This window comes from Labrus bergylta, chromosome 16 (assembly GCF_963930695.1).
Source record: "Labrus bergylta chromosome 16, fLabBer1.1, whole genome shotgun sequence".
In the NCBI taxonomy this organism is placed as follows: domain Eukaryota; kingdom Metazoa; phylum Chordata; class Actinopteri; order Labriformes; family Labridae; genus Labrus; species Labrus bergylta.
The window spans coordinates 20,498,165-20,522,170 of record NC_089210.1 but is presented as its reverse complement, the minus strand read 5'-3'; the positions used below and the strand labels follow the sequence as shown (position 1 = coordinate 20,522,170).

General features: G+C 43.7%; 2 protein-coding genes across 2 annotated transcripts in view; one reads left to right on the top strand and one right to left on the bottom strand.

Moving 5' to 3' along the window:
• The first annotated feature begins 474 nt into the window (after positions 1-474).
• srebf1 (sterol regulatory element binding transcription factor 1) lies at positions 475-17,851 on the top strand. Its single transcript, XM_065964250.1, has 19 exons — positions 475-855; positions 3,305-3,871; positions 5,891-6,060; positions 6,158-6,295; positions 7,027-7,245; positions 7,351-7,465; positions 7,705-7,862; positions 8,407-8,623; positions 8,742-8,926; positions 9,108-9,369; positions 9,629-9,795; positions 10,103-10,271; positions 10,800-10,908; positions 11,451-11,560; positions 12,665-12,797; positions 12,971-13,136; positions 13,859-14,077; positions 15,554-15,665; positions 16,048-17,851. The coding sequence occupies exons 1-19, from the start codon at positions 750-752 to the stop codon at positions 16,266-16,268; spliced, it is 3,543 nt and encodes a 1,180-aa protein (XP_065820322.1). The 5' UTR covers positions 475-749; the 3' UTR covers positions 16,269-17,851.
• A 1,842-nt stretch (positions 17,852-19,693) lies between these two features.
• The window catches only part of LOC109985863 (retinoic acid-induced protein 1), a 59,240-nt gene continuing 54,927 nt past the window's right edge, over positions 19,694-24,006 (bottom strand). The window contains exon 5 of the mRNA XM_065964249.1: positions 19,694-21,395. Within this exon, the coding sequence (XP_065820321.1) occupies positions 21,387-21,395 (9 nt within the window). The 3' untranslated portion in view covers positions 19,694-21,386. The remainder of the gene's footprint in view (positions 21,396-24,006) is intronic.

Below are 24,006 nucleotides of genomic sequence, written 5' to 3'. Positions count from 1 at the left end.
CAACCGAACTTGGTTTTCACAAGCACACACCCACTCGGCTCTCATAGGCTGTTGGGGGCAAGCCCACAAAAAAACACATCCATGCTGTTTCACCCATAGACTTTATTATTTACAGTCTATGTGGTTTCACCAAAAAACACAGTTATATGACATATAATCCTGATAAAGATGTGTGTACTAGATTGTAATGAACACAGACTCATTTTATACTATGGGAGAAACGATAAACATATTTAACACAGGGTTCGATTATGTTAGTGTAATTTTCAGATGGATCCCTTTAGGTAATTTTGAAGAGATGTTTCACTTTTAGGTATTCACCAAATGTAATTTTCTCTGTTTATTTCCATTTGAGTAAATAATGGTGTGTGCTCCACACCTCTTCAGTCAAATAATCAAAACAACCCTGAGGAGCACTGCGACGTGGGAATCCAGTGCAAACGCGCCGATTGGCTGGCTCGCCTGTCAATCAACAGCATAGGCTAGGAGGGTTCGTGAAAGCACGTTTGTGCTGAATGAGCTCCGGTGTTTGGCTCGGCTTCACAAGTTTCCCCTGGACGATCATGGGGGCAGGAGTGTGTAGTTAATTGACACAATCAATACAAAGTTTCCGCTCACTTTGCGCGTGTTTCGGCTTCACCTGGACTCGTTTTGGCAAATGTGGGACCGCAGGAGGTTTTGAGGTTTCTTACCCCTGAAGAGCGACTGATCAGAAGTCTCACATTGGAAAGCCAGACACAACAGTAAAGATGAACAGCCTGTCTTTTGACGATCCTTCGCTGGATACTCTGGATCCAACGTTGTCGCTCAATGATCCCAGCGACATCGACACGGTCCTCTTAAGCGACATTGATGGTAAGACAACTTTAGCATAACAGTTGCTGCTAGCTAATCCGGTGTTAGATCGAGATCTGCTACCTTGTCAAAAAATGCTAACATTTTTAGCATTTTTTGCTAGCGTAAAACTATAGCAGATCTGTATCTATATCCCCTATCAGAGATCTGTATCTGTGACCCTTATCACAGTATGAGGAGCAAGTGTTGGTGCTGCTATGTTATTGAAGATGTCAGAGGAAGCGTATCTCTATTCTCAATTATCCCAATATGATAATGCTCCCAGCACATAATCACTTTCAAACAACACTGCTCGCTGCATATGCACAGCCTAGAATCTGAAGCATGTTTTGATACTCTGAAAAAACTGCATTTCATATTTTAGAGGTAGCATTTCTGGATGGAGGAAAAGCCCCCTGTACTGCACTTAGCCGCTTGGCATCATCTTAATGGGTAGCACTATTCGACAGAACACCTGTTCTGCTTATTGCTTGCTATACAGCTAAACTATTATGACTACATGTGACTCCCACATGCAATGTATGTGTTTAACTCGTCATTTTAACTTGCTTGTTGTGCTACACACCTAATGTCGGTGTTAAACATTGTAAATACCAATTCGAAGTACCATAAAAAGAGTTTTAGCTTTAGCCTAACATATGCTTTCATTAGCCACCGTTAGCCAACCACCAGGCTAGCTACAATGCTTTGGGGTTTTGCTTGATGAATGTTGTCTCATAAGGCGTTTTCTTTGTTTTCTTTCACTATCGGAGCCGGCTGTCATAATCTTACTGCACAGTAACAACTAGCCGATTACTGCAGCGGGTTAGTGAAGCTATTAGGTGAAGCTATCTGAAGCTAAAGGGTCGTGAGCACCCCGCCCCCCCAGCCTGCTCCATCAGGAGGTTACTGCCGTTCATTCCTCCTTGAGTTGAGTTCACTGAGGCTCATTGAATTAACCCATATTACATTTACACGTTTTTGTCAACGTATAAAAAGTCGTGTTGTCACTTCCAGTCATGTCAGCTTTAAGTTTTAAGCTCGAGTATTTTCTTTCTCACACCTTTTAGCATCAAAAATTGCGTTTTCCAATTTACTCTTATTCTATCAGAGTCACATTTTCTTCAGACGTTCAGAGATGCATAGAAATGATTACATGGTAAGGCTTAACTGAGGTGTCATATTTCTACTTAAAATACTCCAGTAACATCCACATGTTGGTAGTAGTCCAGGTGTATTTGTTACTGTGTGTAATGCTGGCGGTCATGGATAGATAGCCTGCAGCCACTTTCCAAATTTTGACCGACAGTAACCCTGGGTGTTGCTGCTCGATAGTAACCTCATGCGCAGTTACAGACAGACTCTCTCTCTCTCTTCGTGTCTTGGGCTGATCGGCATAGCAAGTCTCAGAGAAGCGCTCTGATTGGTCCAAAGCGATCACCTCATACAAAACACTGGATTACAAATCCGGGCTGCTGCGTTTGTCTGCAGACACAAAATTCACTCAAAATGTCAGTGTGTTTTTTACAATATGTAGCAGGTGAAGTCTGAAGAAAAGACAAGTGTAATTATTGTGAATGCGACATTTTTATTGAGGAGCTTGTAACAGCGCCTGTGAATAAAGTGAAAGCACATTGCTGTCACATGAGCGTCCCCTGAATTTATCCACCACAGTAATGAATATGGAAAAAGTCAATTTAGGAACATTTTAAGATTTGTAAAAAAATAGTGAATACTTGCATATTTAAGTACATTTTATGCCATAATACTTTGGTCAAAGTACACTGGACTTTGTCTAATAGCTCCATGATTACTTTTGATTTATTTGTTATATGGTTGAGATTAAATAATCTCTTTGCCAAGAGTGTCCTGACCAAGACAGATAACAAAGTTTCAAACAACAAGCAGCCATGCATACAATCGTAATAAAATGCATGAAATAATAAGTATATCTGCGTATATTTCTCAAAATCATTCCACAATTAAAAAAATGTATGGGTGGTAGGAAATCTCCAGCAAAATAAATAAATGACTGAATATAAATAGCCGGGGTCGACCAACATTACATTTAAAGTGTACAGCTTATGTTTACCTCTGGTGCTTGGTGGGTTTGCACTTTTTCTTCAGCATGCAGTTAAAGTGTAAATACATTTAATTAAGATAATTATCCAATTTAAGTCTCTTAGCTGCCCCGACATTAGTTTGTTAAATTGTTAGTGCTCTCTCTGCACTTACTTACAACATAACATTGCTCATGTGGGTTTGATGCTTGGCTTACTAGAGAAGGTGAAATGAATAAGCTAAACTGACGACCAAATACATTTATAAATTAGGAACTGGTTCTAGTTTTTTTTTTTTTTTAAATTCAGACCTAACTGATGATAAATAGTTTTCCTGTGTTTGTGCTCCAGAGTGATCTTTCTGTCCTTGTATGTAGCTGTGAGTGATGCTGATTTCTCCCCCTCTTCAGACATGCTACAGCTCATCAACAACCAGGACATGGAGTTCGGAGGGCTGTTTGATAACCCTCCGTACACAGCGCCAGCTCCCAACCGAGAGCTTCCTGGTTTGACCCAGTCCATCGCCACGGCGCCCCCTCCGAGCACCACTACCACACCCCCACCTCCCTCTTCCATCCTAAGCAGCAGCCCCCACCTGGATGCACTTCTTGGCCCTCCCATCACCCGCAGTTCATCCACCCCAGACAAGACCTTCCAGCCCCCCACATTCCAGCAGTCCCCCCTGGCCCAGGTGCCCATCACAACCCAGAGGCAGCAGCCGTCCCCCCCGCAGCAGGTTTTGACCATGCAGCAGGCCAAGGTGGAGCAGCCCAAACCTATCCTCAGCCCGCCTGCCCCAGCCCAGGCACCTTCACCGCACGGCTCACCTGTATCAAACCTAGCTTTCACCTCAACGCAGCAGGCTCTGTTCACCTCGCCGACACCACAGACTCCGCCACAGACACAACCACAGCTTCAGACTCAGACTCAGCCCCAACAGACCCGGCCCATCTACAGCAGCCAGAACAGCTTCACAGGTAAAAACTCTTTGATGGTGATGAGAGATCAAATTAACACCTCTAATGGATTCAGTACATTAAGATAGATATTCAATGTGTGCTGTTTTTTCAGACAATCTTCAACTCTTCAGAGTGTTAAAGGCTTTGGTCTATGATAGTTTCTTGTCTTCAAATTCCTCCCACTGGATCAATCCGATATCCATAATAAATCCTGGGCTTGGAGTGCTGGTAGCCAGCATGGAGGCTGTGGTCCTCCATGTGGACAGCCCAGGCATCAATATCCCCCAAATAAACTTAACAAAAAAAAAAAAATATCCTGGGTTTCTATCGAAGGTTTGTTTGAGTATAGCTGTTAAGGGAGACAAAACGTCAATGTGGCAATTTTCAAGCCAATGGAGGCCATGCAGCGTTTATTGTTTTGTCAATGTTAATTCATCAGTGTTTGTTACAGCATTAAAATCAACAACTGGCACACAGTAAACGGTGTAAAAATGAGGAGAAACATAGCATTCCTTTCATTTACAAAGCAAATCTCTGGGGGTTGTAAATGGCATTGAAAATTCAAGCATCGGTAAAGTCATGTCACAAATGTACAGAACGTTAACTTTAATATTTACATCCACTTCCTGTATTTATTTTTGCTAAATGTTGACCATTTTAAAGTGTTACAGCTTCATTCACTTTGAATCTGTAAAGGGGGTCTGTAAAGTTTAAAAGTCAGTTTGGTGTTCCTCATGCTGTTGTTGGGACCATCTTTGTGTTGGTCAGATTCCTCCACTAATCTAACCTCTGTGCGTGGGAAAGGAAGGCGGTTCTTCACGTGCGTTACATTCACTAAGTTAGGACACTTGGTTACTCAACCTCAGCTGATGTCATATCCAGGTCCTCCTAATCTGATAGACTTTGCGCAGCGGTGTGATAAGGATCGTCTGGATGCTCATTGTTTATTAATAACATACAGGACATTGAACTTTACGTCTGAGGGGTCTTACATTTTTATTACTCTTTGCACTCACCGACCCGGGTGCTGGTAGGTCATTGGAGCGGAGCTGATAAGGAACAAACTCTGACACACTGAATGTTGCTATCACTTTCTTCTAATGAGACAGTCTGCATGTCAACTATTGGCCTACAAACCCAGGGATAGTGACCAGTTCAGCAGAAGACACCAGTGCTCCAAGGGTTTCCCACACACTTTTATTTTAACCAGTACACCAATGATCATTTTGGACATTGATGATGAACCATAATAATTAATTAACCATGACGATTTTTTGTGTTAGTTTGACTAATTCAGGCTTCATCAAAACGCTGGTAATAATAAGCTTTGCCAGAATAAATGCTGATAAAATGACACTTAATATCTCACTGATTTAACTAATAATCTAACATTAATGACTGTTTTAACTGAACTGTTATTAACTTTAGGTCATGAACTGTTTTACACTGAAAGGAGCAAAGAACAGATAACATCACTACATCACACATTTCAGGCTATTTATGTATTTAGTATTTGAAGGTCTTATTTTCACTTAATGTCATGTTTCTTCATTTTTTTTGGACCTTTTTTTTTGTAACATTTTCATGTTTATCTTCCCTGTGATTGTTTTGATTGTTGTTTTTAAAGATTTATTTTGGGCTTTTTTCCTTTATGGGATAAGACAGTGGAAAGATTAGGGAAATCGGGAGAGAGAGAAGGAGAATGACATGCAGGAAATGAGTTATAAGGTCGAACTGTCAATAACTAAACGATGAGATTGGATTGTTAAAAATGTGTGTTATTGAAAATGATCAACATTTTTATCAACCTTATTTTCAAACAAATAACACTTGTGTTTTTTTTCCCGGCGTAGATATCTCAGACGTTTTTGAAATGTTCAAACTGTGTAGAAAGAGAATCATTTCTATCTGCATGAAAAATGTCCTCCTAACTCGCTCTGATTGTTGGGTGAAAGTAATCATCGCGCTCTGACTTTGTTTGTTTCATACCACTGTTCATGCTTGAATTAAAAATCCGCTGTGTGACTCTTTGTCCAGTCGCCAGCAGTGTGAGCCAACCCGCTGCCAGCTTGTCATCCTCGCCTCCAAGTGTTCAGCCGGTGACCATCCAGACTCATCTCCAGGCGCTGACCACCGCTTCTCCTCTCCTGACCACGACAGTGAGCTCGTCGGCTCAAGCCATCGCACCGCACGTTCAGCAAGTCCCTGTGAGTGTGTTTGACCCGCCTCAGTCTGTGAAGTAGATTCAATAAGTGTTATGAACCGATCCTAACTGTGTTTGTGTACCTGTGTGTGTTTTCTCAGGTGCTGCTGCAGCCACAGTTCATCAAGGCCGAGTCTCTGCTGCTGACCACTCTGAAGCATGACCCGTGCATCGTCACCACCATGGCCTCGCCCACATCCCTCGCCACCACCAACCCAGTACAGAGCACCTCGCTGCAGGTCTGTTCATACAACACATTTCTAAAGTTTATCCAGCTCTGAGCCTTCAGGTCCTTCTGTGCTTTATTCTCAGGAAGCAGGGGCAGCATCTTTAATTGCCTTTTATTTGTGGTTCTGTTCTAGCTCAGGGGGAACAACATCTGTTCAGATATTGTGTTAGCATGCCACACTGATTTTTACACATGAATGTACACAGACGAGGAGAAACCAGGCAAAGGAGAGATTTATATTTATAAGCCAACTGATGTGATCGTTTAGGGACGTACAGAGACGGCATCTGAGCAGCACAAAGATTACAGGGCTGAACGAAATAGCCAGGACCCATTTTACAACCTAAAGAATAATCCCTCTGTACTTTTCTACACTGGTCTGGTAAATTCACAAATAACAATCACTGTTATCACAAAAATAGCCAAGTATAGAGTTTTCTTACATCGAGGAAGGGCCTCAGATTGATCAAATAACAATCTTTATTTAAGTTTCTTCTTGAAACATTGCAGTCAAAATTCCACTTCAGACATTTTGAATTTAGAGCAAATGTGAACATGTTTTTTTAAAATCATCTTCGACACTTCAGTCTATCAGCTAAAGGGAGTGTTGAGACCGGGTGATCAAAAACTGTGACTTTATGAAGATTGTCAGAAGAGATAAGTCGTGCTTTCTGTTGGTAACTGTCTTCCCTTATTTTCTTTTTCCTCACATGTGCTCTCTTTTTTTCTTTCCCTCCTCAGGCCTTTATGGGCGGTGGCACGATCCTGACCACAGTTCCCGTCATGGTGGACACCGACAAGCTGCCCATAAACCGCATCGCCATCAGCGGCAAGCCCTTCGGCCAGCCGCACAAGGGGGAGAAACGCACGGCCCACAACGCCATCGAGAAGCGCTACCGATCGTCTATTAACGACAAAATCCTGGAGCTCAAAGACCTGGTGGCTGGAACCGAGGCCAAGGTAGGACAGAGTGACTGATTATTCCAAGTGTGTGTGCTTGGTTAAGATTAGTTTGCGTGATTTGTCGATCAGTAAAAACTGTTTTGTGATTTGACCTCCTCACAGCTCAACAAGTCTGCAGTTCTGAGGAAGGCCATCGACTACATCCGTTACATTCAGCAGTCCAACCAGAAACTCAAGCAGGAGAACATGGCTCTGAAGATGGCAGCGCAGAAAAACAGTAAGTGCTTAAAACCCTGCCTCTGGTTTTTATTCCATTACGGCTTCTCTGAGATTTGTTTCAGTTCTGTCAAAGGAAGCCGTTCAGTTGACCTCGTGCGATGAGGTCATAAGATAGCGGCTGTTATCCTTGAAATGACAAAAGTGAAAAAATGTTCTTCTATTGCCTCTAAGTAAGTGGGATTGAATGCTCAAGATGTCTTTACCGCCATACCACTGATTGACCTTTTTTCACCGCAGAGTCTCTCAAGGACCTGGTTGCCATGGAGGTGGACGAGAAGGCTGATGTGAAAGCCGAGCTGCCCACGCCGCCGGCCTCTGACGTGGGCTCTCCCTCCTCTTTCTCACACTGTGGCAGTGACTCTGAGCCCGACAGTCCAATGGGGGAGGACACAAAGGTAATGACGGGTTAACACGACGACTAAACATTTTCATGTAATCCTGGAGTATCAGGGAGTGGTTTGAGTTCAGGCACTGAAAAATGAAAGTAACATTTTTAACAATATGGTATGTTTGACGGAAATACAACAGTAATAATAATAATAAGTCTTCTAACAGAAAAAGCAGGAACATAAATGATTCTGAATGTGTCAGAAAAAATCAGCAAGGGGAGTGGAAATGATGTAAACACATTTCAACAATATTCCCCAACCTGCTGATTTCCAAACTTTCATTTGGAGACGTCTTTTTTTCAGTTTGCGTAAACTTGGCTTTGTAGCTGAAAACTAGCAAACTAAGAGTAAAAAATCAACAGGAATTGTTGTAGTAACATAGCTAGAACAGATGCTTTATTTCTCAGTGTAGCAGACACCAAAAGTTCTACAATTAACCGACCAGTTATCAGACTTTCTTCCGTCTGCAGCCTTAAATTTACGCTACATTTGATACAGGAATTTGAGATTTTCTTACAAGAAACTAACTCTCAGTTCTTCCGCTCTGCAGCCGAATGTGGGCATCCTAGACGGCGCGGCAGCAGGAGGCGGTGCTGGCGGGATGTTGGACAGATCCCGCATGGCGTTGTGCGCTTTCACCTTCCTCTTCCTCTCTCTCAATCCTCTCGCTGCGCTACTCTGCTCCTCCGGAAGCAGCTCAGCTGAAAGCACTGCAGCCGGCACCACTCATCACGCAGGAAGGAGCGTCCTGGGTGTGGACATCGCAGGTACGGGGTGGGGGGGGGGTTGTGATAGTTTATGGTGGCTAGTCTTTTAAAAATTAGCTGTAAGAAAATATAAAAGTGTTCTATTCTAAATGATGAGCTCTGAATCTGTTTTCTGCAGCGGACTCGTGGGGCTGGATGGACTGGATGCTGCCGACTATCCTGGTGTGGCTGCTGAACGGCGTTCTGGTGTCAGGGGTTCTCATCCGACTGTTGGTGTACGGAGAGCCGGTGACCAGACCACACTCTGGATCCTCTGTGTTGTTCTGGAGGCACCGCAAGCAGGCTGACCTCGACCTCGCAAGAGTATGTGTTTTTATGTTTCCTAAAGTTAAGAGTTTGTTCTTTTTTTTTTTTTTCTTTTTTTTTTTGCAACTCCAGATTCTGAAAGAGGGATCGATGCATCTTTTATCTCCCCCCTCAGGTGTTTTCTTTGTCTAAAGCTTCATACTCTGGATCTCCTCACATTTCTCTCCTCTTCCTTCAGGGGGATTTTGCCCAGGCCAGTCAGAACCTGTGGACCTGTCTGAAGGCTCTTGGGCGACCGTTACCCATCTCCCAGTTGGACCTCGCCTGCGCTGCCCTCTGGTCCCTGCTGAGATTCTGCCTCCAGCGTCTGGGTGTGGGCCGCTGGTTGGCTGCCCGGGCTGGAAGGCTGCGATCAGACCGCCCCCTGCAGGAGGACGCCTGCAAGAGCAGCCGTGACGCCGCCCTTGTTTATCACCGCCTGCACCAGCTGCACATGACAGGTCGGTTGGTGGGAAATTTCTGAAATTAAATCAGTGCAGTAGACTGAACGTTGCAGGCGAGATATTAAAGTGACAGAATCACAGCGGATCTAAGAGTCCGCTTCTGTGGATTTAGGGACAATAAAAGGTCCAGACTAAGGTTGCAAAGTCATTTGACCTGAGTACTTATCAGCAGTAATATTTGCTCACTTTTAGTGATCAGTCTGACTCAGTTCTTCTTCACAGAAATCATTTCCTTGTCTGCTATCTTTGCACACAGGTAAGCTGAACGGCAGCCACCTGTCAGCAGTGCACATGGCTCTGAGTGCCGTGAACCTGGCAGAGTGTGCCGGCTCCTGCCTGCCTGTGGCCTCTCTGGCTGAGGTCTACGTCTCTGCAGCTCTGCGGGTCAAAGCCAGCCTGCCAAGGATCCTTCATTTCACCTCTGTGAGTCCACTTGGTTCACACATGCACAGTTTGTCTAACCTAGTATTTTGAATTGTGGAGATTATGATATTTTATTCAGTTGTAGAAGCCGTTAGTTGTTTAGGATTAAAGTGAAACACACAGTTGAACTTCATTGTTCTCCCATATTTAATGAACCCACATTTAATTCCTTAATGACCTTGAGACTTTAAATAAACTGAACTACAAGAGGAGTCAAAGCAAAAACTAAACACTGTGCAATCTACACAGGAAATGTGAGTGAAGAAATTGACCGATTTCTTTCCTGTTTTTTTTTTTTTTCTGACAGCGCGTGTTCCTGAGCAGCGCTCGCCAGGCGTGCCTGTCCTCAAGCGGCAGCGTGCCTCCAGCGATGCAGTGGCTCTGTCACCCACTGGGTCACCGCTTCTTTGTGGACGGTGACTGGGCTATTCGCAGCACTCCTAAAGAAAGCATCTACAGCCAGGCTGGAAACACCGGTAAGAGCAGACGGGCGATATCAAACACTCCATGTGTAACAGCAACAGTTACTTTAAAGCTTTAAATCCTGCACACAGCAAAGACCTCTGTGTTGTTTCAAACATGTGGTATCAAAACATTTGACAACCTCAGCACATCTTTAAACAATCTGCATTATTTTTATGAGCTATGAGTATCGTAACAAAACTACAAGTCAGTCATATTATTTTACCAAGACTGCTGAGAGCGAAAGACGGAGCGCTGTTTAATTGCACAATTACGTTGGCAAGGTTTCAAGTATTCCTGCAATTCAGCCGCTGTGCAGGAGTTTGACTTCATTTTTTAGTAATTAAAAACAAGAAATTATCCAAGACTGAGAGCAGAGGAGTTCTATTTCTGTTTCTGTGGTATCTAAACAGGCATTGATATCATTTGATATGCTCTAGAATCGCTTACAACGTTGGTGTCATGACAACCCTTGTACTTGCAAACTCAGGCAGCTGTCAGTCTATATGTCTCATGTTAAAGCTTGGTTGTTTCTCTTACAGTGGATCCTCTGGCCCAGGTGACTCAGGCGTTCAGAGAACACCTCCTGGAGAAAGCTTTGTACTGTGTGGCCCAGCCCTGTGGAGAGACGAGCCCCAACCAGGGCGAGGGGTGAGGACACACGCACACAAAAAAACCCACATACAGAACAATGTGTTTTTTATGTGTTTTAGTGTTTAATCCACCACATCAGCCTAAGAGTCTTGTTTTTTTAAACCCACTTCGGCTGTTTGACATCCAACCATTTCCAGAGGTCTACTTCTTATTGTTAAAGTCCCAGTCATGGATCTTACATTATTATTTAATCATAAAAGAAGAATACAAGTCACCTATCAAGGGTAACGTTATAAACTGACAGCCAAGATCATTTACAGCCAATCTGCTCTGTAGCTCCTGCGTTGCTCTGTGTACCATGACTCAGCAAAAAAGAAACAAAAAGTGCTCACGCTTGGACTCTTCAAGTGATGACTTTTATTTTGCAGCTGTTTTAGGTGTTATTGTTTGTCACCATTTTGGGGTGTATAGTTTGAGATACATGGTGAAAAAACAGGGGTGACATAATTTACTATAGATGATAAAAATGTATCATTAAATTAAAGATTGTCTTTAGAATCTGGCAGCAAAATAACCATCCCATGTGTGTCTCTCCTCAGGGAATATGCTGATGCTCTGGAGTACCTCCAGCTGTTGATTAGTGCATCGGACGCTGCAGGTGCCACCTCTCAATCCTTCGCCATCGGCTCCAACATGGCGACTGTGACTGGTGAGTCACCATTGACGCTGTCATTTCCGTCAACAACTCCTTGCTTTGTGCAGTTTTCTTCGTCTTTCCTCCTCCCTTCTTATCTCTTTTTTGAGAGAATTGCATTCCCTCTCCCTGCACCTCTCCTCGTTCCGCAGACTCTGTGATGCCCTAAATGTGTGAGCAGAATGAAGAGCAGCGAGATAAAGTTTATTTTTTACAACATTAAGATTGAGTAGCCTGATTTCCACTTGCTTGACTCCCACCCTCCTGCCACTTCTCCTTTCCTCACTGATCACTGATGTGAGCAGAAGGGGGTGGGGGAGTGGGGGGGGGGCATCCTCTAGATTGCATCATCTATCTTCAGCGCTGTCAAATCAGTGATCACCTTGAGATGAGGGAGGGAGGGAGGGAGGGAGGCTGTGGGGAGGCTGTGCAGAGACTTTAATCTGAGACTTTTCTTGGCAGAGCCTTAGGTTGCTCACAAATCGTTAGAAGTCGGCATGTGTAAATGTGTGTGTGTGTGTGTGTGTGTGTGTGTGTGTGTGTGTGTGTGTGTGTGTGTGTGTGTGTGTGTGTGTGTGTGTGTGTGTGTGTGTGTGTGTGTGTGTGTGTGTGTGTGTGTGTGTGTGTGTGTGTGTGTGTGTGTGTGTGTGTGTGTGTGTGTGTGTGTGTGTGTGTGTGTGTGTGTGTGTGTGTGTGTGTGTGTGTGTGTGTGTGTGTGTGTGTGTGTGTGTGTGTGTGTGTGTGTGTGTGTGTGTGTGTGTGTGTGTGTGTGTGTGTGTGTGTGTGTGTGTGTGTGTGTGTGTGTGTGTGTGTGTGTGTGTGTGTGTGTGTGTGTGTGTGTGTGTGTGTGTGTGTGTGTTGCCCAGTGTTAAATGGAGGAGTTTCCCCTCTTGAGGGACTCTTCAAAATGGCTGCTTTCTCCCAGCGTGGAGTGACCCTGCCAGAGGGGGCAAACAGATTGATACAGAGGTCAATATTCAGACAGCAGCTGTCTTTATCGCCGTGTGCGTGTGCGTGTGTGCGCGCTCTAATGCTGGAGAATGGGCAGTGGAGAATTCAATTATTTGCATCCTTTTTTTCCCCCTGTCAGGTTGTTGACTGTTTTGTTCCCACTTCCAGGCTGCGACCCTCATTCCAAGTGGTGGTCCTCGGTTGCCGTGGTGATCATCAACTGGCTCCAAGGAGATGATGCTGCTGCAGAGAGATTGTATCCCACCGTTGAGCACCTGCCCCGCAGTCTGCAGAGCGCAGAGTAAGTTAGACACACACACACACACACACACACACACACACACACACACACACACACACACACACACACACACACACACACACACACAGGAATGCCGACTCACACACACACACACGGATATCTCCACTGCTTTAACCTGTGTCCTCTGTCTCCTCTCCTCCTCGCTCCATCAGGAGTCTTCTGCCCAAGGCGTGTCTAAACACATTCAGGGCGGTGCGAGCTCTGCTGTCCAAGCCAGAAAACTGCCAGCAGAGTCTGAGCTACAGCGACAAGGCCAGCATCCTGCTTCGAGACAGCCTCAACCTGGGACCACACTGCCACAGCTCCAGTTTAGACAAGGTGCACACGCACTCACACACTCGCTCTGAAGCACGAGCTCACGCAGAGGGCACACTGATGTCGAGATCATTTCTATTAATCGCATGTGACGGCATCTTCTGCATTGACAATACTTCAAAATTCAACGCACATAAAGTGCACACAGAGACAGATGTTCCCACTCAAAAAAAAAAAAAAAAATCTATAAACACACACACCTCTTTTACAACACAAAGCCACACACAGACAGCAAACCCCCTGGAGCTACTCCTCTGTGTGATACAGCGTTGTCCTGCCCTCTGGCGCTCGGCAGATGGTGATGCTGGTGGATGAGGCGGCGCGGAGTGTGCGCACCTCTACGGCCAGAGCTGCGGTGCATTGTAGTTGCATTGCATGTGTGTCTGTGCTGAGTGCAATGTACCTGCAGTGCAACACAGAGCTGGCTGCTAACAGCGGAACACACACAGAAACACCACAATAATAACATCAAATCGATGTTTTTGTTTGTTTATCACACTGATCTTGCACTTATTGTCCCTTTTTTATGTCAGAATCTGGTCAATTCATTGAATGTTTCTGGAAGAGTTCTGATATTTCAGAGTTTCTCATTTCCTAAAAAACAACAATAAATGCTCGTTCTTATCCTGTGCTCAGGACCATTTTTACTGTGTTTATGTTTGAACGTCTTCATATCGGCTACTGTAAGCACAGACTTGTATTCTTATACTCTCGTTTGTCTCTAGGTTGTCCAGTTGCTCTTGTGCGACCTCCTGTTGGTCATGAGGACCAACGTGTGGCGCCTGCAGCAGCAGCAAGGGACCGGTCCTGCAGGGTCGGGGTCAGTGGGCACCAGCGGTCCTGCAGGGCTCCACCAGGCCTCGCCACCAGAGCTGCAGGGCTTTCAGCAAGATCTCAGCTCACTACGCAAGCTGGCACACAGCTTCAGGCCTGCAATGAGAAGAGTATGCACAGTTACTACTTTTACCTGCTTATCATCATTATAGCCCACACGACCTTTGTTAGGCTTATTGTGAACGAGCAGTTTAGGGGATTCATCATCCTGCTGATCATAAATTGATTATTTATATTGCACAAGTCTTGGGATAGTTGCCCCATATATTTAAGGATCAGGCCTATTAACATAGAAAAGTTAGTTTTTTGTAGATGTCATATGTTATAGAAAATATTAAAAAGGCGATGTCTTATTTGGCAACCCTACTCATTTATCATCAAAAGAAACACTTGAGACTGTACTTCCTCTCATTCAGACATCTTAACACAACATGAACACTCTTTGACTTAACACCTCATTTTAAAGTTCAGATGCAATCAACATATATTTAAACTCTTTTAGTTTTGTAAATAAGATATTGTTGAGTTTGTAATTTCCTGAAAAATATTTAAAGTGTAGATTTCTCGTTATGCACTCTGGGGTATTCCTACTTTTATTACTACTTTTAAGTTTTTTGGGTCTAATTAAATGCTATTTTCATCTCTTTAGTCGTCTCCACATAGGTAAACGCAACAGCGCGCAAAGGACCTGAGAGCCATCACAAGCTCATTCTTGCTAACCCTTTGCTTTCTTTTGATTAAATTATGACAGCAGATGGCAGAGTTAGGATGGAAACATATTCCAGTGATATTGGCCGCTCCAAATGCCAATCAATGTCAGCATTAAGTCCCTCCTCAACTTGCTGTTTTTACAGGAGAAGCTTCAAAATGTGGAATCAAATCACACTTAGCAATAGGGTTGACCAGAACTTAAATAAAATTCAGGTAAAAATAAATATTAAAGCGGCTGCAACAAGCATAAAAGTCCTAGGCCCCTGTTATCGGGTCATTTGTTGTTTTTAATCACCAAAAATTGCAGGCAAACTCCTGCACACTTTCTTAATTGCACAAATATGGCAGCAAAGTTTCAGTTCCAAAATTATGCTATTGATGTTCTTGATTGCAGAAATGTGATCGTCTTAAAATGTGGTTTGAAAAGGAATCAAACGACCTTATTCTGCGAGCTGCTTCATGGGACTGTAAATAAGATAAAAAAAATATCAGGCAGCATCATTAAAGGTGCCTAAAAATCCTCATAAGTCTTCATGTAAAAATGTTCGCTGCTGTGTAAGAAGGTGCTGCAAATACCTGGAATGGAAAAGAAATAGCAGCACCTTAAGAAAAAAAAAAAAAAAGCACCCAACATTCACAAATACAAATGCATCCTGTGCACATATTTGCAGGCAGTCCACGGTACAGTTCTCTGAGGAAATTAGCTGAGAGGGGTTGCAACACGTACACAAACATACACACACGCACGCACACACCCCTGAGGCAAATGTTTAGCAGCGCTGTTCACAACGATTCAAAGTATCTCTGAGGTAGAGCTGAACACTCTGTATGACTCATCATCACTGACTCCCCCCCCCCCCCCCGTCTTCCTCCAGTTGTTCCTTCATGAAGCTACAGCCAGGCTGATGGCGGGGGCCAGCCCCACCCGCACCCATCAGCTCCTAGATCGCTCGCTGCGACGCAGAGCGACGCCCGGAGCCAAGACAGGTTCGTGGACTTCTTTCTTTCTTTTTTAATCCTCTGTTAATCACTGTTTTTATGAGTGCAATATCAAACTGTTATTAAGGAGCAAAACAATAACTTCTCTTGTGGATGCTTTTTTTTCTCTGAGCATCGTTTTCTGGATTTGTGCCTTTTTTCAACTTTTTAAATAGAAGTTGCAGAGAGCTGAGCGACGCTGAATTGCTGTAATCAGAGACTCTAATCAGCTTCTCGTCTATTTCGCCCAATTGTTCACCGCACTAAATCCCTTCAGTAATTAAACCAGAAGCTGCTGAAGTCTGATCGACTGTCGGTGGCTGGCGGTATCAAAAGCTCACAATGGTAACAAGATTGTTGTTCGTGTGTGTGTGTGTGTGTGTGTGCGCAGAGGAGTGTGAGACGCGGCCCGGCCAGCGGGAGCAGGCGGAGGCTGTCATGCTGGCGTGCCGCTACCTTCCTCCCTCCTTCCTGTCGGCTCCAGGCCAAAGGGTGGGCATGCTGGCCGACGCGGCCCGCACGCTGGAGAAGCTGGGAGACAAGAGGACCCTTCACGACTGCCAGCAGATGATCATCAAGCTGGGCAGCGGCACCACCGTCACCAACAGCTAGAGGGAGGGGGAGCAGGGGGGAGGGGCAGCAAGCCATGCATGGACGCTATGTGTGGGAACATCTTTGACAAAAGAAAAAAGACACCGAAAAGAAACCCCTGCAGCCACACAACCACACAGTCTCTGGTATTTATGGTGTGCACCTATTGAACAGATTCATTCAAATGTTTTCATATTTAACTGTCAGGAATTTTCTTGATGGATTGTCCCTCCCACCACTCCCATCACCCTAAACCCCACATCAGGAGGCACTAGTAGAGTTCACACTCTTGTTGCTGTGGTTTTTTTTTTTACCAGAGTTTAAGAAGCATTTGTCGTCTTACCCGAGCTGAACCGCCAATTGACAAAGCATTGCAGTGCCACAATTTGCCCACAAAGAGGAGCCATCACAGTTCAGTGTGAATGATGTGTGTGTATATATGTGTGTGTGTGTGCGTGTGTGTGTGTGTGTGTGTGTGTGTGTGTGTGTGAGAAATGAAAAAGAAATCTTTGCCCTGCATTTATTAAACGAACTCCCACCCCTGATCTTTTCAACATGGATGCACCTTCTCCAGGCCGAGTGCTCAGTGGGTTGGGTGTGTCGGGCTGCTCTGATTGGCTGCAGTTTGAGACGACCAAATTCGGATTCGGACAGACCTTGAGCTTGTCCAGTGGGAAGCCGCTCTCTGCAGGTTGTTGAAAGTGTGCGACAGTTGATTAGAATCATGTTTCAGTGATCATCTGAGGCGAGGCGAGCCCCTTCACAAGCTCTGTGACTTTTCTGCACTAGCCCTGCGAGGCTGATTTCAATGAGATGAGAAAAAAAAATATGGCTTTATGAGGTTACTTTCATAGATGTCCTTTTTCTTTTCTTCTTTTTTTCTTTTTTGTTGCCGTGTACATATTTAAAAACATGTATTTATAATCTGTATGAACTTTAATTGAGCAGTATTTTGCATAAGCAGAGTGTGTTTCCCTTAAATATGTTTTATTTGGTAGCTTTCAACCAGGCCTAAGTAGTAGTTACTGCACTGTATCGCCATGGCAATAAGTGTCAAACAAAGACAGTATGATGTTGTCGACCTCTTGCACTGTTGCACATAAGTAACTACGTCATTGTGAGGAATTGGCAGAGTTAAATTTTGACATAAAAAAATGAAGATAATTTTTGTCACTTTTTTTCAACGAGTTTCATACTGTAAGTTATACAACCGATTTGAAAGTAATTGACTGTGATTCTTTCCAAAGAGGGCCTGCAGTGAATTCCAGTGTTTTCTGTGTAGCTCCAACATAAGGAGCTGTACTCGCTCTTTCAGTCATTATAGTTTCATGTTCCTACAGAAACACCATTTATGGACTTTTAGAGAACTGTAAGACAAAAAAAAAACATTTTCCAGCATGTGTTTCTGTCCAAGGACCAGTACATTTTTATAGTATGTCACTAATGTGAAAGACTGAAAGTCATCAGAGTGAAGTGAATGAGATGCACCCGTGTCTAAAGGTATTATTCATGTGTCCTTTTAACCAACATCTTTTCATCTCTTCCCTTTTTCTTTACTTTCAACCTTTTATGATGTAAATATTAAAGCATTTTGTAAAGACGAATATTCTGTTCCCTGTTGTTCTTCCTCCCTTTTTTTATTTTTATTTTTTAAATACAGCATAACGAGAAAAGACGCTGACAGTCCCCCTCCACTTGGCTTCAAATTATGCAAGTAGGTCATGTGCTGAAGTTTAAAGTGGGACGAAACTTTTGCTAAATGTTCTGAGGATTTCTATTTTGGGGGTAAAAGCTGAAGTAACTTAATTTCTCCTGCGTGTTCCCAGTTATTTCCTTTTAAAGCTGTAAATTAGAGTCAGGGTTGGTAATTTTCTCCAGACAAACTTTTTAAGATTTTGATTGAAATTGTCTCTCTGGTTCTGACAGAAATTAATAACTCATGTGCTCTGAAACAGGAACACCAAGATAATCTGTCATCTGTATCAGTTGTAAGCCTGTAAAAACTTCAACCAATGTCTGCCACGAGGGACCAATCTGATGAGCCAATCACAGCCTCCCCGTCTCCCTGCTCGCTCTCTACCTCATGCGTGCACGAGCCCACACTCAAAGAGCGTCACCGATGACAGAGTTTATACTGTGAGTTTGTCGTTTGATTTTGTCAGTAGTAAAACAATCACGTTTAAAAAAAAAAAAAAAAAAAATTATGATAGATTTAGTGTTCACTTAACGCCGAATGATTCAACAATCGTGCATGTAAGTAAGGGAGCACAGAGGGGAGGGGGCAGGTTTTGACGGAGCACTGAGGGAATGCTACTTTCAAAATCATGCTAGTTTTCAAAAATAATTAACAACCCTGCCTTTAAATACCAAATTCATTGACAAACATTTAAGTTTATTCCAGGTGGTGACCGACCTGAACGTTACAGATGTGAGTACATCAGTCTGACCTGGATTGGTAAAAAGGTTAGACAAACCAGGTCATTATGGTCAATTCTGCTGTACTTATAATTGACTTTAAACTGTGCCCCTACTGATTAAATATGTTTGTTTAAACTGTAAGCAGGATTTCATAAAGACCATGACGCAAGATTTACAGAAGAGTTGATATGTGTGTTTAAAAAATGATTTTAATATTTTTCCCCCAAAATACCTGCCAGAAAGCCTTCTTCACACTTGAACAAAACTCCTGAATAACCTGAAAGTTATCGTGCTGAGCTGCGTTTGTGAACAGCTGAATATTTCACTCTGACTCGATCCAACGTTTTCTCCTGTCAGGCCCCCTACTGTTTTACCGCATAAACTCTGAGAGTGCTGATGTGAGAACTCAGCAGGATATAATCAGGAGAAATCACCTCGAGCCACTGGCAGGGGGGGGGGGGGGGCGTTTATATCCTGCAATCTGTGCAAGACTGTATGCATGCAACCTGGGCAATCTCTGTGCACATAATGAAACGGCTGCGTTATGTTTTCTTCTCCACTCTTAGGCTGGTATTGTGATTCTCTTGACCTACACTCAGTAGTCCTAATATTCTCTAGAAATGTTCAGGAGTGCATATTGTGAAAACAGCTTAAGTGAGACACCTGAGCAGTGGGAGATTTAAAGACCTCAGTTCTGACTTTTAATGCCAAATTATATGTTTGTGCAGGAGGCCTAGTCTTTTGTGATTTGGAGAAATAACACAAGAACATGTTATTTTGAATTTGTTTACCTCTATTCTTTTAGTTCCTTAAAGTAATAACAAAGACCTGGGATTATTGAAATTGCAAGACTCAGTCTGATCGGAACCAAATGGAAAAATGTGTGGAGTCATTTTAAAGAGTCATTTCTGAATCAGAGTGTAGCCTATGAATCCTGATTTGAGCGGGGTCGTCTTGTGGAGGAGCGAGTCTGAGTCTCTCTAGTGTGTGGATGTCGGTGCATGTTCAGTAAAGACAAAAAGAGCAGGCACTGGTCGTAGCAGCATTGAAAGGTGCTGGTATATTTAACATTGGCGTTACAAAAACATTTCAAACAAAGTGATGCTGTGTCATCGATTCCAAACAAAGAGACATGAAAATCAATCAAACGGCATGCTCCAACTTAAGACAAGTGACATTCCCAAAAAAGGTCGTTCTTTTTTTTTTTCATCAATGGATTCTTTTAATAACATTTTATAAGCAATAACATATTCCATTTTATAGAAAATAAACATCTCTAGGAAATACTATACACAATTATATTAGTACATCACATCTTACATTTAAACAGCATCAAATACTTATATACACCATTAAATAATGAGCTTCATAAAAGAGAACGTTTGGTGTGGCGTTTTTTAGCACTTCCTTTTTCTGCTCTAATACTTAAATATGTCTCCTTTTTGATATGACTGGTACTCTTTACTGCCGCCCGCTGTGCAGGGCGCCGTTACTTAGCGTGGAAGAGTGAGAGAGGCTACATTTGAGATACACAAACAGACGAGTGTGTGATGATATCTGAACGCGATGAAGAACTTTCTGCACTGTTGTGGAAGGTGAAATATTCATACGTAATGTTAATGTTGAACAGTAATACTTCTGAACTGTACAAAGAGATGATGTGAGATGACCTGGCTCCTCCCTCCTGATCTGCAACCTGTCCAGTGATGACTGTACAGATTGAATGTGCACACTGTTGAGCTGTAGAAACACTCTTCAACAGAGTAATCCTTTTTTTTTTCTTTTTTTTTTCCCCTTTTTCTTCTTTTTAGTTTTTCGGAGGAACACAAAGCCCGACATTTACCGAGGGTGACGCAATGATGTTGTATAGTCATAATGCACATCAAAATACATCTCCGAAGATAAGAGTGTTATATTAAAATACTGCGTCCGTTTTTTCAGAATATGTAGAACCTGTAAAACACATCATCATGTACAGTTTCCTTTTCTTCTTTTTTTTTTTCTTTTAAACACAAACGCACATATTTGAGATAGTACATCCAGTGGTTGGCTGTTGTTTTTTTGATGCATGACATCTTGAATTGGAGATGACCTTTTTCCCTCACACACACACACACACATTTGCACATACACACTGATGATGTGGCCGGGGAACGATGAGTTCTATGATTATCACACACACTCTAACGCAGGCACACACAGACACACTTCTTGGACCATAGACAAGGTGGCCAGAGGGATGCTGCGGTCCAATCAGTGTCCGCCAGGTGTCTGAATATGATAGCAAACCCATCCGAAGGCAGGACACACACACACACACACACACACACATTCATCGCTCTGCATTTCAAACAGCCCCCATGTGTGCACTGGGCTCTCAGCACACAGTCCATCCTCCCGTTAACTGCTGCCTTCTGCCTTCCAGTGAGGGGCTCAGATGAGAAAACACATTTCCAGGCCGGGTCCTGGGAGCAGCTTTTCTCTGCGGAGTTTTCCTCCAGGGTCTGTTAGCCCTCAGCTCCAGCCTTTCACGCTCCCCCCCCTCCCCCCAGCCCCACTGGCCAGCCAACGTCCCTGTCCGTCTTCAGTCCACACCATGTTTTCAGGAATTGGTGGCTGGTCTGACTGTGAGCGTTTGTCTTGTTTACCTTGCTGGAAAGGTGATTCTCGACCGGTTGTGAGGTGGTGGTGGTGGTGGTGGTGGTGGAGTACTGGAATATCTTACAGGTCCTGCAGAATAAGAGAAGAGTGAATCATGTAAATAATAGTCACAAACACACAGAAAGAAAGAAAGAAACCTATAAGAGTTGCCAGAGGTAAACTAAAAAAAACCTACATCTATTTCATAAAAAGGTGTATCTGTGAGGAATGAATCCATCAATAAAAAGTTGGCAAATTGCAAAAATACGTTGGCAGCTTATTTGTGCAATTTAAGTCTGTGAGTAAAAACTCTGTGAGTTGCTGACACTTTGTCTTTAGATGAGAGAGGGTGTCAGACGGTAGTCTTTTACAAGTCTTTTTTTAAGTCTTCAAGTGTGCGAAGGCATTAGACAGTTTGCAGGAGTTTGCCTGCAATTTATTCATAATAGAAAGCTATCAATTAATTTGTTTTTTTTTTACAAGTTTTTAATCAAAGTTTAAATCATGACAATCCTATCTAACAACTGTGTAAAGTGTGTACAGTGGGAAAATACAATACAAATTGAATAACATAAATTTGCTGCAAAATGAAAGATGTGCAGCAGAAAGTCAGGACAAAGGCATAAACAAATGCAAATAATAAACCTTTGCAGGGTCCAAAACACACAAACACACACGTCAAATACAACTGAATTAGCTGCAACTCCATCATCACACTAGAAGTGCTCCATGCCTGTAGGGGGCACTATGTCAAATGTCGATAGGAGAGGGAGAGACAGGTGAGAGGCATTGAGTTTGATGAATTCATGATCTTTTGACCAGATAATGATAGACACCACCAGAGCACTGATTTGTGTTGATATTTAGCATCTCTTTTTTAGAGAAATGGTTTCTGATGGAAGGAAAGCTTTGCTCTGGTAACTGCTGCTAAGAGGAGCAGCTGTTTGCTGGTTAGCTTTGTAAGCTGTACAGCTTGTAATACATGTAGCCTGATCTGCAGACACTTAATGCTTGGCATGTTTAATGCCAACCTAGAGAGGGAAAGAGTGTGTTTGTATGTGTGTTTGATATATTTGAAATGGACCCTCTCTTGTGATTGTTTTTTGATTGTTTCGTTTACAGCATTTACTGTTAATGTATTTATTATTTCCACTAATTAATCTTTTCAGTTGTTGCAGCACTATTGCCTCCGTCAGTTACTTCTTCTACTAGCATTGAAGCTGCAACACGTTTATCATGTATACTGCAGGTGAAGCCTGTGCAGACCTGCCACTTGGAGCTCTCTGATCGCCGTGCTGTACATGTGTCTGCATGAGTGTTTCTGCAGACATGAAAGCGAGATTGATGCAGCTGGTCAGTGAACCAGCTCCACTGTGAAAGACACAGCAGGAACGCCCACTAATTGCACCGGTGATGTGGCGGTAGGGCCCTCTCTTTCCAACTCATCGTCCTCTGAAGCCACCCAGTACCTCTCATTGATTCTCTCTGAGGCACCAGTCGCACATCCTCATAGCCTGGACTCAGACGAGCTGCGTGTCTCACTGACTCTTACATTTCCCTCTGTGTTTTTGGATCCTATTATTTCACACATTAAATCTCACTTGTTCCCTCTCTTTTTCTCTTTACCCATGGATGTTGCTCCCTTTGTTGCCCTTCTCTGATTCTGCCCTTCTTTTCTCCTTCGATCTCTACCTCTTTCATTCAGTTGCTGTCTGATGTAACTGCCCCCATTCCTCTTTTCTTTTCTTTCCCTCTCAGCTCCCCCCCTCCTTTTCTTATTGCATGTCTCTCATGCACTGTGTGTATCCGTGTGTGAGCCTACAGGTACCCTGTTAATGAACCTGTGTGGACGCGCACAGTGTGTGTCCCACAGCATGTGCCCACAATTTCATCGACATGTGTGTTCCAGCCCTGAAACCAAATGAACGCAGTCAGAGGGAGAATTTCAGAATGGGGACCCATGTGTGTGTGTGTGTGTGTGTGTGTGTGTGTGTGTGTGTGTGTGTGTGTGTGTGTGTGTGTGTGTGTGTGTGTGTGTGTGTGTGTGTGTGTGTGTGTGTGTGTGTGTGTGTGTGTGTGTGTGTGTGTGTGTGTGTGTGTGTGTGTGTGTGTGTGTGCATCTGTATCTGCTCTTCCCTTTGATTAGGCTCCTCATCTTAAATTGGTGCGGCACAGACCCACACACACAGACCTTCAAATCCCTCAGCTGATGACAGCCGTGCCTCAGCCTGCTAACAACAATCTCTCTGTCTTGCTCTCCTTTTTCTCTCTCTCTCTTTCTCATACTCTATTTCTGCCGCTTAGACGTGGGAGGTGAGGTGAAAGGAGGTGGGGAGACGAGAGGAGAGGAGATGAGAAAGTAAAGAGGGAGAAAGAGATGGGGGGGGAGGATGACTGAAAATGGAAAAAGGGAGATGAGAGGTGAGCAGAGTGAGAGACAGAGGGAGCTGGAACAGCAGGGAAGCGCGGGAGCAAAATAGGGAAAATAACAGAGAAAAGAGGGAGAGAGGAAAAAGGGTGGAGAGAGCTTGTGGGGAGGATAGAAGGCAGCGTGTTGCTGGGTGGGGTGTTTTGATCAGCAGCCAGCTTTTTATCCCTGTCAGTCTGCACAGAGGAGAGCAGCGAGAGGAAGAGAGGGAGGGAAAGAGGGATGCAGAGAGGGGAGGGAGAGAGGGAGGCTGCTGCAACTGCTGCCTCAATG